This window comes from Apis dorsata, unplaced genomic scaffold, assembly GCF_000469605.1.
Source record: "Apis dorsata unplaced genomic scaffold, Apis dorsata 1.3 scaffold_1187, whole genome shotgun sequence".
Classification (NCBI taxonomy): domain Eukaryota; kingdom Metazoa; phylum Arthropoda; class Insecta; order Hymenoptera; family Apidae; genus Apis; species Apis dorsata.
Window position 1 is genome coordinate 2,694 of NW_006264284.1, and position 11,351 is coordinate 14,044.

The following is an 11,351-nucleotide window of genomic DNA, read 5'->3' on the forward strand; positions in this document are numbered from 1 at the left end:
CTATTAATTTTTGTTTACTTAAAATATTTATCAATGGTAATAAATATTTATTATAAGTGGTTCCTTTTATAATATTTATAAAATATTTTTTTTTTATTTTATGCAAAAATATAATTGTTTCTAAACTTTTGAACGGTATACGTGATATTTTGTATAATTTGAAACAAATTAACATTTTTGAATTATCTATCAAAAAAATCGCAATAATAGTTCAAAAATATCGTCAAAATAAATTTGAGATATATTGTTCATCTTTTTTTTTTTTACGATTTAAAATTCGAAGTGCACGAAATTTAAGAATCGTGATACTACGTTAACCCAATTCGTTGACGCAACTATCTCGACATTATCTGTTCACGATTCGCGTCCATTGTAGTCACTAACAGGTTCGTGAAATTTGATTTTTCGAATTTCGTTGGATTGGAGTGTGGTATTTTGTACAGTTTTTCAATAGGAAAAATCTAGTCTGTAGTCGAAAATATTCACAAACTCTGAATGCGAAAAATGGAAAACGGAAAGCTAATTTAAAATAAATTGTGACTGCTTTATCATGCAGTTTCCTTTCTTACCAACGTCCGAGATTGCTTCTTCTTAACTTTTTAAAAAAAGGAGAGCAGGAAATGGTTGGAAATCACGGTAATTTTAATTCGAACGTTTTGTATTTTTCGAATATGTTAAAACAAAACGAAACAAAACGAAACAAAATGAAGAGGAAAATCGACTCTGAAATATATGAAACGAAAATTAAATACAGATATACAATTATGAGAATATTTTGTAAAGAGGCCGAGATTTATTTATGTGAAAAAATAATGGGAATCCTTGGATTCGATGGGCTTTTTTTTTATTTTCTATCCTTTTCTGGCTGATTTCGTCCAAAAGTAGTCTAAAGATCCGTGAATTTAGACTGGGTCTGGTGCAGGTGCGAGCAGTTGCATACTACTGCTAGAATGCGCAATCTGTAAAAGCATCGATTTTCATATGAACAATTTCATGCGGCACTTTTTTCTACATATATGATGAAATCGAAAAATTCTCTCTTTTTCGATTTCAATGATTTTTAAATATATTATAGAGAAAGAAATTTTGCACAATTTTTTTTTTATACGAATAACTGAATCGAGCTATTTAAAAGACCTTAAAGAAAGATTGCTATTAGAATTTGATGTCTGCACATATATATCATGGCAAAGTATGCGACTATTTATCAATAGTTATATAAAATTTTTTTATTATTGATTTTAAATTATTATATAAATAAATTAAACTTATAAATGCTCTTGAAATAATATTTCATTTTTAATTGGTTTTCTTAAATTGTTGAAAATAAAATTGTTTTATCGCAATCCCTTAAAGTTTGGTTTATTTCCTTTCTTCCTTTCTTTCTGTCTCCTCTTTGTAAGAAATGGCAGAAAAGAATGGTAGTTTTCTCAAATCGGTTGAAAATATTGGCAAGCATCGATAACAGAGATTAGATACGGACGAGGAGCATGGGAGTTGTTCTCGTTTCGAAGATAAGAACAACAAGAAGGAACAACTTTCGAGAGAGATAAATTTACCTGTTGTTTTGGTTGTTTGTACGACTTCCTGGCGTAGACTTTGAGAACTCTGCAGTTGCACGCGACGGACAGCGCTACAGCTAATCCCTGGGTCGATCAATTGATGGACCAACCATGCAAAAGATATATAATGCAGTATAGAATATTGGATAAAAATTTCGAGGCTAAAGCACATATAGCGACATCTATGAAAGATATTAATTCTTTCTTCTGATATGTTTTGACTGGAGCCTGAAGTTTGTTTATGTTCTTTGTCGAACGTGTGAAAAAGGAAAATAAGTAAAAGAGAAAGATGGCTGAGAGTTGAGGTATTCGAAAAATATATCGATGAAACAATACTAATGCAAAGGTAAAATTTTTTTATTCTTGATTTATTTTTTAATGAAACTTTTATTATTTCTTAAATTTTTCTGAATAAAATAAGATAAAAAATATATACAATATAATATAATTTAGATTATATTCATTTACTTAAAAGATAAAGAAGTTATATTATCATTTGTTAAATATGTAAATATAATTTGAATTATATCGTGATTTTATTTTAATCAAAAAAACTTTACAAATAAAAGTTTTGTTAAAAAATAATTGGAAATAATAATTTTATATTATATGTCGAACTTTCTGACATGTGATATTTCTAGATTTTTATTATAGTTACCATAAGTTGATTTTGCAATTATATTTATGTATACGTACAATGACTACAAAAAATATTTGCATATCATTTTATAGTACTTATTTACTATAATAATAAATTTTTAAAGGCTATCACGTATAAAATTTTATTTTGATATTTTATTTTGATATTATTAAAAAACATTAACATTAATTAATATTATATATTTATAGTTATAGATTTTATAAAATTCAAATAAATATTTATTGCTTAAAATTTTTAACGATATATTGAATTGATGGATTGAAGAATTATAAACGAAAAAATAAAAAAATTTTTTCGGACAGATAATAATAAAATAACGAAAATAAAACTATTTCATTTTATCTTCATTTAACATAAATTTCAATTGTTTATAACTTAAAAATATAATAAATCAAATAAATGACATTTTTGTATACCAATTTTTTATTTATTATTTTTTATTAGATTTATTTATTATTATTTATCAATTTTTTATCAGATTGATCCAAAACTGATTCTTCTATGAATATATTAACATTATATATATAATGAATGCTATAAAAAATTATTTTTTAATAAAAATAATAAATAAAAATAAATTCCATAATTAAAACAAATAATTATTAAATATATAACAAATTAAATTTATTTATGTTTTTATGTTAATTAAAATGTATATTTTTTATTTATTATTAAATTTATCTTATTTTGTGTGAAATCATTGTATTCAATATAATATAATATAATTATATTATAATCTATAAGAAACAATATACTATCAATGAAAATATTGACTTTTAAAAAATATCACTTTTTTTTTAATTAAATTGCGACAGATGTTTTATTTTTTTAATATAAATTTTGAGATAAACATCAAATTCTTAAATACATATCGTTGTAATATTGAAATTTTTGTTTTGACTGTATATTGATTTACAAAAAGATTGAGAATCATCGTAGTATTAAATACATGATTCTATTTTATTTAAAAAAAATGAAGTTAATTTTCACATGATTTCTATATGTCCAAAATATCATTAACATCAATATTTTCTTCTGCACTATTCATTTTTTATCTGGAATATTTTTTAATATTACTATATTAGAAACGAGCAAGATATTCTAGGTATTTTAATCAAATTATTTTCTTTACAAATATTATATAACATGAATATCATAGCACTTAATACAAATATTATATATATACCCAATCACAATATATTTTCTTAGACGTTCTGTATTACTTAGTGAAAAACGTGATCTTCAATAGAAATTTACAAATCTAAATATATTAGCCAGGACAAAATAATTTAACTAAAAATCGCGTGGTCACGTAAATACTAACTTCGGCTACGTCCCCTAGGGAAACAATAGAATGGCTAAAAATAAAAAAAACCAAATACAATTCAAAAAAATTTGTTAAAAAGAGAAAGGGAACTGCTTCGTTCGTTAAAGTAGCCAATAATTAAAAAGTTTTTGGTAAGATTCTATTGACTAATAAAGTTCAACAAACACATTGCTTGATAGAATATTAAATAAATTTCTTTATTCATTATGCTCTGAGTTCTTTTAGTGAATATATGTTTGGGAGTGATTCTCATTATTGGAAGGGGAAATTTCTTTTTGGAGCCAATAAAACAAATAATTTTAACATAATAATAATAATAACTAATAACAGTAAATAAATTTTTTTAAATATTTGGTCTTCTAATTTCTCTTTGTTTTTTTAGTAATTACAATTTTCTATCATCGTATATCGATTTTTGTAAAATGAATAAAATGAATAAAATTGTAAAATGAAATAAATTAGAATTTTATATTTCTAGCAATTAAAAAAAAACAATTAAATAGAGCATGTAATAAATATTTAGTGACGAAAATTATTGAATAATTTGAAGATATTTTTTTTTTATATTAAGATTTATAAAGAATTAATTATTAATTATTTCTTAAAATATGATGAATCGATAAATTATTACTTCATTGATTTTAATGGTCTTAAAATATGTTTTAAAAGTCATTATTTTGTGAGAAATTTTAAAGTACAGTGATTTATATATGATGTAATTTTTTTTTAACAGAATATTTTCTGAAGAAATGCTTAAACTTTCAGTATTTTTTTTGTATTTTAAATATAATAATATAAGATAGTATAAGATAGAGCAAAATTTTAAAGTATTTTTTTTTTAAATTTTTAGAAAATTCAAAAAATGAAAGTACTAAAAGAATACTAAAAAACTTTAGAAATTTCATTTTTTCAAAGAAATTTCTTGTTAATAAAAATATTGCTTCAAATATAACTTATATTATATTTGAATTGTTTTATGTGAATTTTTATTAAAATTTTTTATTAAAATCATTTTTGAATTAGATAAATTTCTGTTAATAAGATAATTTTCCAATATTTCTGGAAGTTATTGTACATTGTAATTAACTAGAGAATAATCATACTCAATTAGTATTACTAATCGACAGAATTTCAAATTAATTGCATAAAAATATATTTCATATTTTAATTTGCATTTGTTACATTTTTTCGCAAATATGAATAGCTAAAATATATGTATAAATTTTGATATGAAATAATTATTTTGCGATTATTGATTATCATTAACCACTTCAATTGATTTATAATTTCTGACATAACTGCCAAATATCAAAAAATGTTTAAAATGTTAGAACTGAAATGGACATAATGTAATATCAAAACAAACTTGCAACGAAATTTATACTTCAAATGACAATTGTCGTTCAGTAATCGTAGTATAATAATCGACGATAATCGTTGACATCTCGTTAAGAAAATATAATTTTCCTAAAAGCAAAGATAAAAACGCTTTTAAATTAAATATTTTTTTAAATATTTTAAAATTAGTTTTAATATTTCTTTTCAATTCTGGTCATAATGAATAAATATGTATATGTAAAGATATTTCTTGGCAAAAAATTTTTTGAAAAATGATAAATTTGTTTCTCGTACAATAAATTTCATAATATTCAAATTAAAATATCTTTTAAATTTTTAGACTAATATCTTATAAAATTCAAATTGAAATATCTTCTAATAATTTCTATTTAATTAATATTTTTTTATAGAAAATATTTTCTTTATAGAGCTACATCGATGGATGCTGTATTAAAAAATATATATATGTATATAATTTTACTCACAAAAAACAAAATTGACCTTTTCTCACGAAAAATCTAATAACACAATATGCTTTTTTCAATAGCACTTAACTTTTATCTGAAATATTTTTCACTGTCAATCAAATAAGACACTTTCTATAACCTTCAATCAGAATATACATATATTTTTCTTTAAAATTAAAAGAGAGATATAACTTATTTAGATATAATTATTATTTTTTAACTATATAAAATAACAATATAATTCGTAAAAAAATTAATTTTTTTTAAAGAGATGTTTGTACTTTTGCTTTTAATTTGTTGAAATTTTCGGCTGAAAATTTTATGATTTTAATTTTATATTAATTTTATAATTTTATATATTATTAATAAATAATAATTTTTCTATATAACTATCAATCAGCAAAAATATACTTTTTTCGAAACAAAAGTTATGCACAACATAACAATGAAATTCATATGAATCAATCTTTTTAAAGAGATATTTGTACTTTGTTTTCATTCCATTTCTTCATTTCATCATGTGAAATTTTCGATTGAAACGTTACATACCAAGCAGAAATAAGATTTGGTTCGTTATGAAAATTTTACGATTTCCTTTCCAGGAAATATTCTTGAGGCTTTTTTGCACCCTTTCTCCAACGGAATAAGTAAAGTATCAGTAGCGAAACAGAATCAGTTTCAACAGTAGTTTTGGCTTCGTTTCGTATGAATAATTCGGTTTCGTTATGGTACAGATGTTTCGCATTTACCAACCGTTTGCCTTGAAACTCGCGTGCCCCAATTTCCAACCATCTTTCGCCTATGCTTCAAAGCGCCCTCTTTGAGAAATTACTTTAAGTGAATGCGTTTTGGATTGTGTAATAAAGCATATTTTTATCATAAAAGACGTAAATCTTCAACGATAAATGGGATAATTTTTTGCAATTTTTGAACAAATTTTCACATAATGGAAATAGAAATATAAAATACTTTGAAAAATGTGGTTTTGTAAAAATTCGTTTAGAGATTTCTTTTTTTTTTTTTTTTTTGTTAAACAAAAAACGGGATTTGGTTTTTTAATATTTTTTTTTAAAAAAAAAAAAAAAAAAAAAAAAAAAAAATAAAAATATAAGATCCTTTTTAAAAAAGATTTTATAAAGATAAAATTGTTGGATAAACTATGCTACAAAAATATGCTTCAGAAGTGTTTTAATGATGAAAAAAAATATTAATATTAAATATATGAAAAATTTACTTGAAAAAGATATTGAAAAGTAAATAAATATTTTTTTAAATTAATAAGAATGAACTGAAAACTTTTTTTATATATCTCTATGTATCATAAGTTATTGAATAATATATAATATTATATAATATATATTTAATAATATATTTAATAATATAAAAATATTATAAATATATTTAATAATATATTTCAGAATATGAACAAATAAATATTAAAATTGTAAATTGATATTAACATTTACTTAAAATAATATTAGTTGCAAGGAAATATTATATTTTTAATAAACTTAATAAATCTACTTTAATTAAATTTTTTTAAGCACTAAACAATAATAAAAATATTATTAAAATCAAATTTAAATTAAATAATATTATAATATTATTGTTATTCAAATTACAAAAAATGTATTTAAGTAATAACATAGTTCATTACATTTCTTTTTAACATATAAATTTGAAAACAAATTTTTAATTCAAGAAAAATATAATAGTTTAAATATTTTCTTTTTAAAATTATTTATTGTATGATTGTATTATTAGTTAGTTAGAAGAAGAATTCTTCATGAAAAAAATATTAAATATTTAAAATATTATAATTGTGATATTAAAAGCAAATTAATGCTGCTATTAAGCTATATTTAAAATTGATAAGTGTTCGATAAATTAAGGATATGTATTATCAGATTATTGCAAATGAAATGACTGCTTTTGAATTTAAATTACTCAATTATATATAAAAATATTGCCCAATTATATATAATTGTAAATAAAAATATTATATTTTAAATAATTATATAATTAAAATAACTTCAGATGATTAGCATCATGATACAATTATATTATCTTTTTATTATGAAATTATTTTATTTTAAGAAGATATAAAAATTTTTCAATGAATTACAAGTTTTTTTATTTTTACTTTTTTTCTGAAAAAATATTTTAATTGTTTTTTGAATTAATTAAAAATGTATATATTAAAATATATTATAATTCTCTGAATGCAATTTCATATCTTCTTGAAAATCATTTTCAATTATATTTATTTAAATAAAAAACAATTTAAATAAAATTATAGATATTTATTTATTTATAGTTAGTTAGAAGAAGAATTTTTTATGAAAAAAATATCAAATATTTAAATAATTAATTGTGATATTAATAGCAAATTAATGCTGCTATCACTATTTGCATATGAAATATATATATTTTTTTAAATACTATTACGCCATTTATACTGCAAACGCCATATAAAGTAAAAGAAGTCAAGCGATAAAGCGGAAGTTCGAATTGTGAGAAACAGCAATTTCATTTGTAATTTGTGTTATTTATTATTAAACAATTATTAATTACCTGAAGAGAATGTGCAGTGCAGAATACAGCCCAAAGAAAAGGGATTTTCCAGATCCTAGATGCAACACCGCATCCAGCTACGAAACCCACTATCATACACACTTTTAAAAATAGAATCATTTGCAACGCTCTTCTTCTTTTCATCTTTTCGCGTTGCTTTATTTCCAACTGCATACTGCATGTGTATCTGCACAAACAAAATCAAAAAAAAACATTTTGTTAAGATATTAAAAAAAATATAATACATTTTCGATCGAAAATAATTATAGATATTCTAGAAATATCAAAATGATAAAACATAACGAAATATTATCGATTTCATGTGTTTTATATTTTGAGTTTATTTTCTTATGTTAACCAAGCAAGAATATACTAGTATAATTTGTATAAAAAGGAACAGAAATAGATAGCAGTATCAGAATCAAACGTAAATTAATTTAAGAGAAAAAGTAGTTTATATCAATATAATTGCAAAAATATAAAGGAGAGATATATTAAGAAAAATTAATCTACGTTGTAAAATTGAGAAGAAATAAAAAAATAACTAACAAAACACACGGTGTTTTCAACATGGCATTCATCTAAGTAGTTCTCAATGTAGCTTGACTTAGATGATGGAATGAGAACCAATATTTATCTATTTACATAGTATGATCATTGGCTCAAATTATCATCTATATATCACTAAAATATGGTACAAATTTAAAAATAATTGAAGGAAGATATAAATTAAACTGATTTAATTAATTAAATATGAAAAAATATTTTCAAGCAAGTGATACAATGATCAGGAATACTATATCAAAATAGTATTTTGTCGAAATATAATGGAATTTTAAAATTATAAAACTAAATTTTCTGAAATATATATTTTTATTTCATTAGTTGATCAATTATATTACGATATTGAGGAAAATGAAATCTTCAAATGGATAATATAAAAATATTTTTATTTCTTGAAAAATGATATAGAATTTTTCAAATAGATTTTTCTTAAATTTTTCTTAAATTTTTTTTTTTTTTTTTTAAAATTCTCAAGTTGATCGGGATTCCGCGATTTCTAGGAACGGCACTGAAGTTAAAGTATAATACACAGTTATCTTTAATATTTATTGCGTTTCAATTAATCGGAAGATAAATATTTAATTTACATCAAATCCGAATTATGTAGTAAACAAATTATATTTGGCTATGATTTAACATTAAATGAAATAATATTTTCAAATTATTATTTGTTTGTAGAAATATTTCGATTTTCTAATATTTATATTAACTTATTTCGAATTTTTTTCAGCTTTAATTATATCTGCTTCATATTCATTTCTATTATTGTACTAGTTAAAAATCCAATATAATATAATATAAATTTAAAATATTTTTGCAATATGTCCAAAGAAAATATATGTATAAAATATAATAGAACATGGATTATTCAAATGATTGATTTTATTCGAATACAACAGAATAAATATATATTTTAAACTAATATAATAATATCTTCATTCTAGAATATACATTTCTGATTAAGATATGATTAATTTAATTTAATTTATATTCTTTTTATAATTTTTATAATTTTTTCCTAATTGTTTCTCTTATATATATATATATTTTTATATATTAAATATCCATTATTCAAAAATTATTCAAAGTTAATCTTCAATTCTTCTTTTCATCTTTTTAATTGTTTCGTGTTATATTGAATTTCAAAATTTAATCCCTGTTTGTTCGAACAAATTTGTTCTCCAATTAGTTCAGATAACATCCTATTATATGTAGAATAGTGCTTTAATAAATATTTTGCTTTAATAAAATTCGATTCAATCGACTTTTATCTGAACAGTACTATATGAATATAAATATATTTCATTAATTAGCAAAAAGTATTGCTTATTTATTATTATATTACATAAATTATAATTAAATACTTTTATTATTTATTTACATACTTATTATTACTTATTATTACTTATTATTTGTATTAATATTTATATATTTATATATAAATAATAAATCACTAATAAAATATACGAAACAAACTTATTAAATTAATTCATAATCTTGTCATAATATGTTGGCTAAATATTTTATCGTATTTAGTTATTTGTCTTCAATAATATTTAATACTTTTCATAATTATTTAAACAGTATTAGATAAATAACTTCTGAAAAAGATTAGCCTATTGTTTCAATTTCAATCATTCATTCACTTTACAATATGGTTGCAGACAAAAGTTTATAACCATTGATCGATCCAAAAAACGTTTTTTATTTAATCAACAAACAAGGAAACAGTGACAGAAACTCGATTCAATTTGTTCGCTCCGATAAACAAATATGGTACCCACATATCACTTCAATGTGCACTCAATTTTTTAAATGTCAAATTCGATTTATCAAAATATTGAGTTTCTCAATAATTTAATTGGTGATGAAATTTAAAGATACTTTAAAAAAATTGTGCAGAATATCATCATCTATTACAGAAGATTGATTAAAATATGCTTCATCAAGATGGAAATTAATCATTTTGACAGTTTGAATTGTATTCAATATAATATTCTGATACAGGCATCCTGAATGTTTTTTAATTAATATTTTTTATAATATATATATAATATATATAAATTTTTGATATATTCTTTTGAAATTCGTAAAACATATATTAAATGATATAAATGGATGTTATATTCCATTCATCTTCAAATTTCTCATTCACAATTTAATCAAAAAAAAAAAAAAAAAAAAAAAAAAAAAAAAAAAAGATTTTTATAAAAATTATCAAAAAATAATAATTCAATATCGTTCTTTTCTTCAAATTTTCCTGAATCCTGTTAGTAAGATACAATTGCATCTCTCCTATAATTATTCTAAACTAAAATTCCTTGTTGCCAAAGAGAAATAATAGTTTGTCATATTATCAAGCCAATCCATAAATCGATAGATATTTCTTACGAGCTTGTCGAAAGATTAATAGTAAATCAACCCGAGCGAAGATTCGATTTGTTCCACTGAATTATACATAGTCACTCGCGATGAAAATCGAACAAGCGTTCGAGCGTACAGTAACCAATGAATACACAATGCATTCTCTTCTTTTTTCGTTTATTTCTCAATTTGATTTTTTTTCTCATGAACAGATTTATGGATCAACGCAGCTAATGAAACTAAATGAGTTTACGAAAATTGATATACCTGGACACAATTGCAGCTTTGATTAAATAATAACCGGCGGAAAGAAGCAGCAGGAAGACTGGCAAACCATACGTATAAATCGTTGCCTTCGTTCCCATAAACCTGTAACAAATTTTCGAGCCAATTATCAAAATTAGTATTATCATAATCATGTTATAATCATATTCTGTATATTTGTAAATATTCAACAATTATGCGAATATATATTATATAAAAGAATATATATA

At 21.5% G+C, this 11,351-nt stretch overlaps 1 protein-coding gene across 3 annotated transcripts in view; it reads right to left on the minus strand.

The window, feature by feature from the left end:
* Positions 1-254: 254 nt before the first annotated feature.
* The window catches only part of LOC102676123 (cadherin EGF LAG seven-pass G-type receptor 1-like), a 154,115-nt gene continuing 143,018 nt past the window's right edge, over positions 255-11,351 (minus strand). Inside the window, exons 5-8 of one of the 3 annotated variants that reach the window (XM_031514804.1) lie at positions 11,125-11,226; positions 7,930-8,116; positions 1,560-1,646; positions 255-959 (exon numbers count right to left, since the gene is read on the minus strand). In XM_031514804.1, the coding sequence (XP_031370664.1) occupies positions 903-959; positions 1,560-1,646; positions 7,930-8,116; positions 11,125-11,226 (433 nt within the window). In that variant the 3' untranslated portion in view covers positions 255-902. Of the gene's footprint in view, positions 960-1,559; positions 1,647-5,773; positions 6,209-7,929; positions 8,117-11,124; positions 11,227-11,351 lie in introns of those variants that run through there. The other 2 variants (XM_031514805.1, XM_031514806.1) reach the window with 2 other exon arrangements.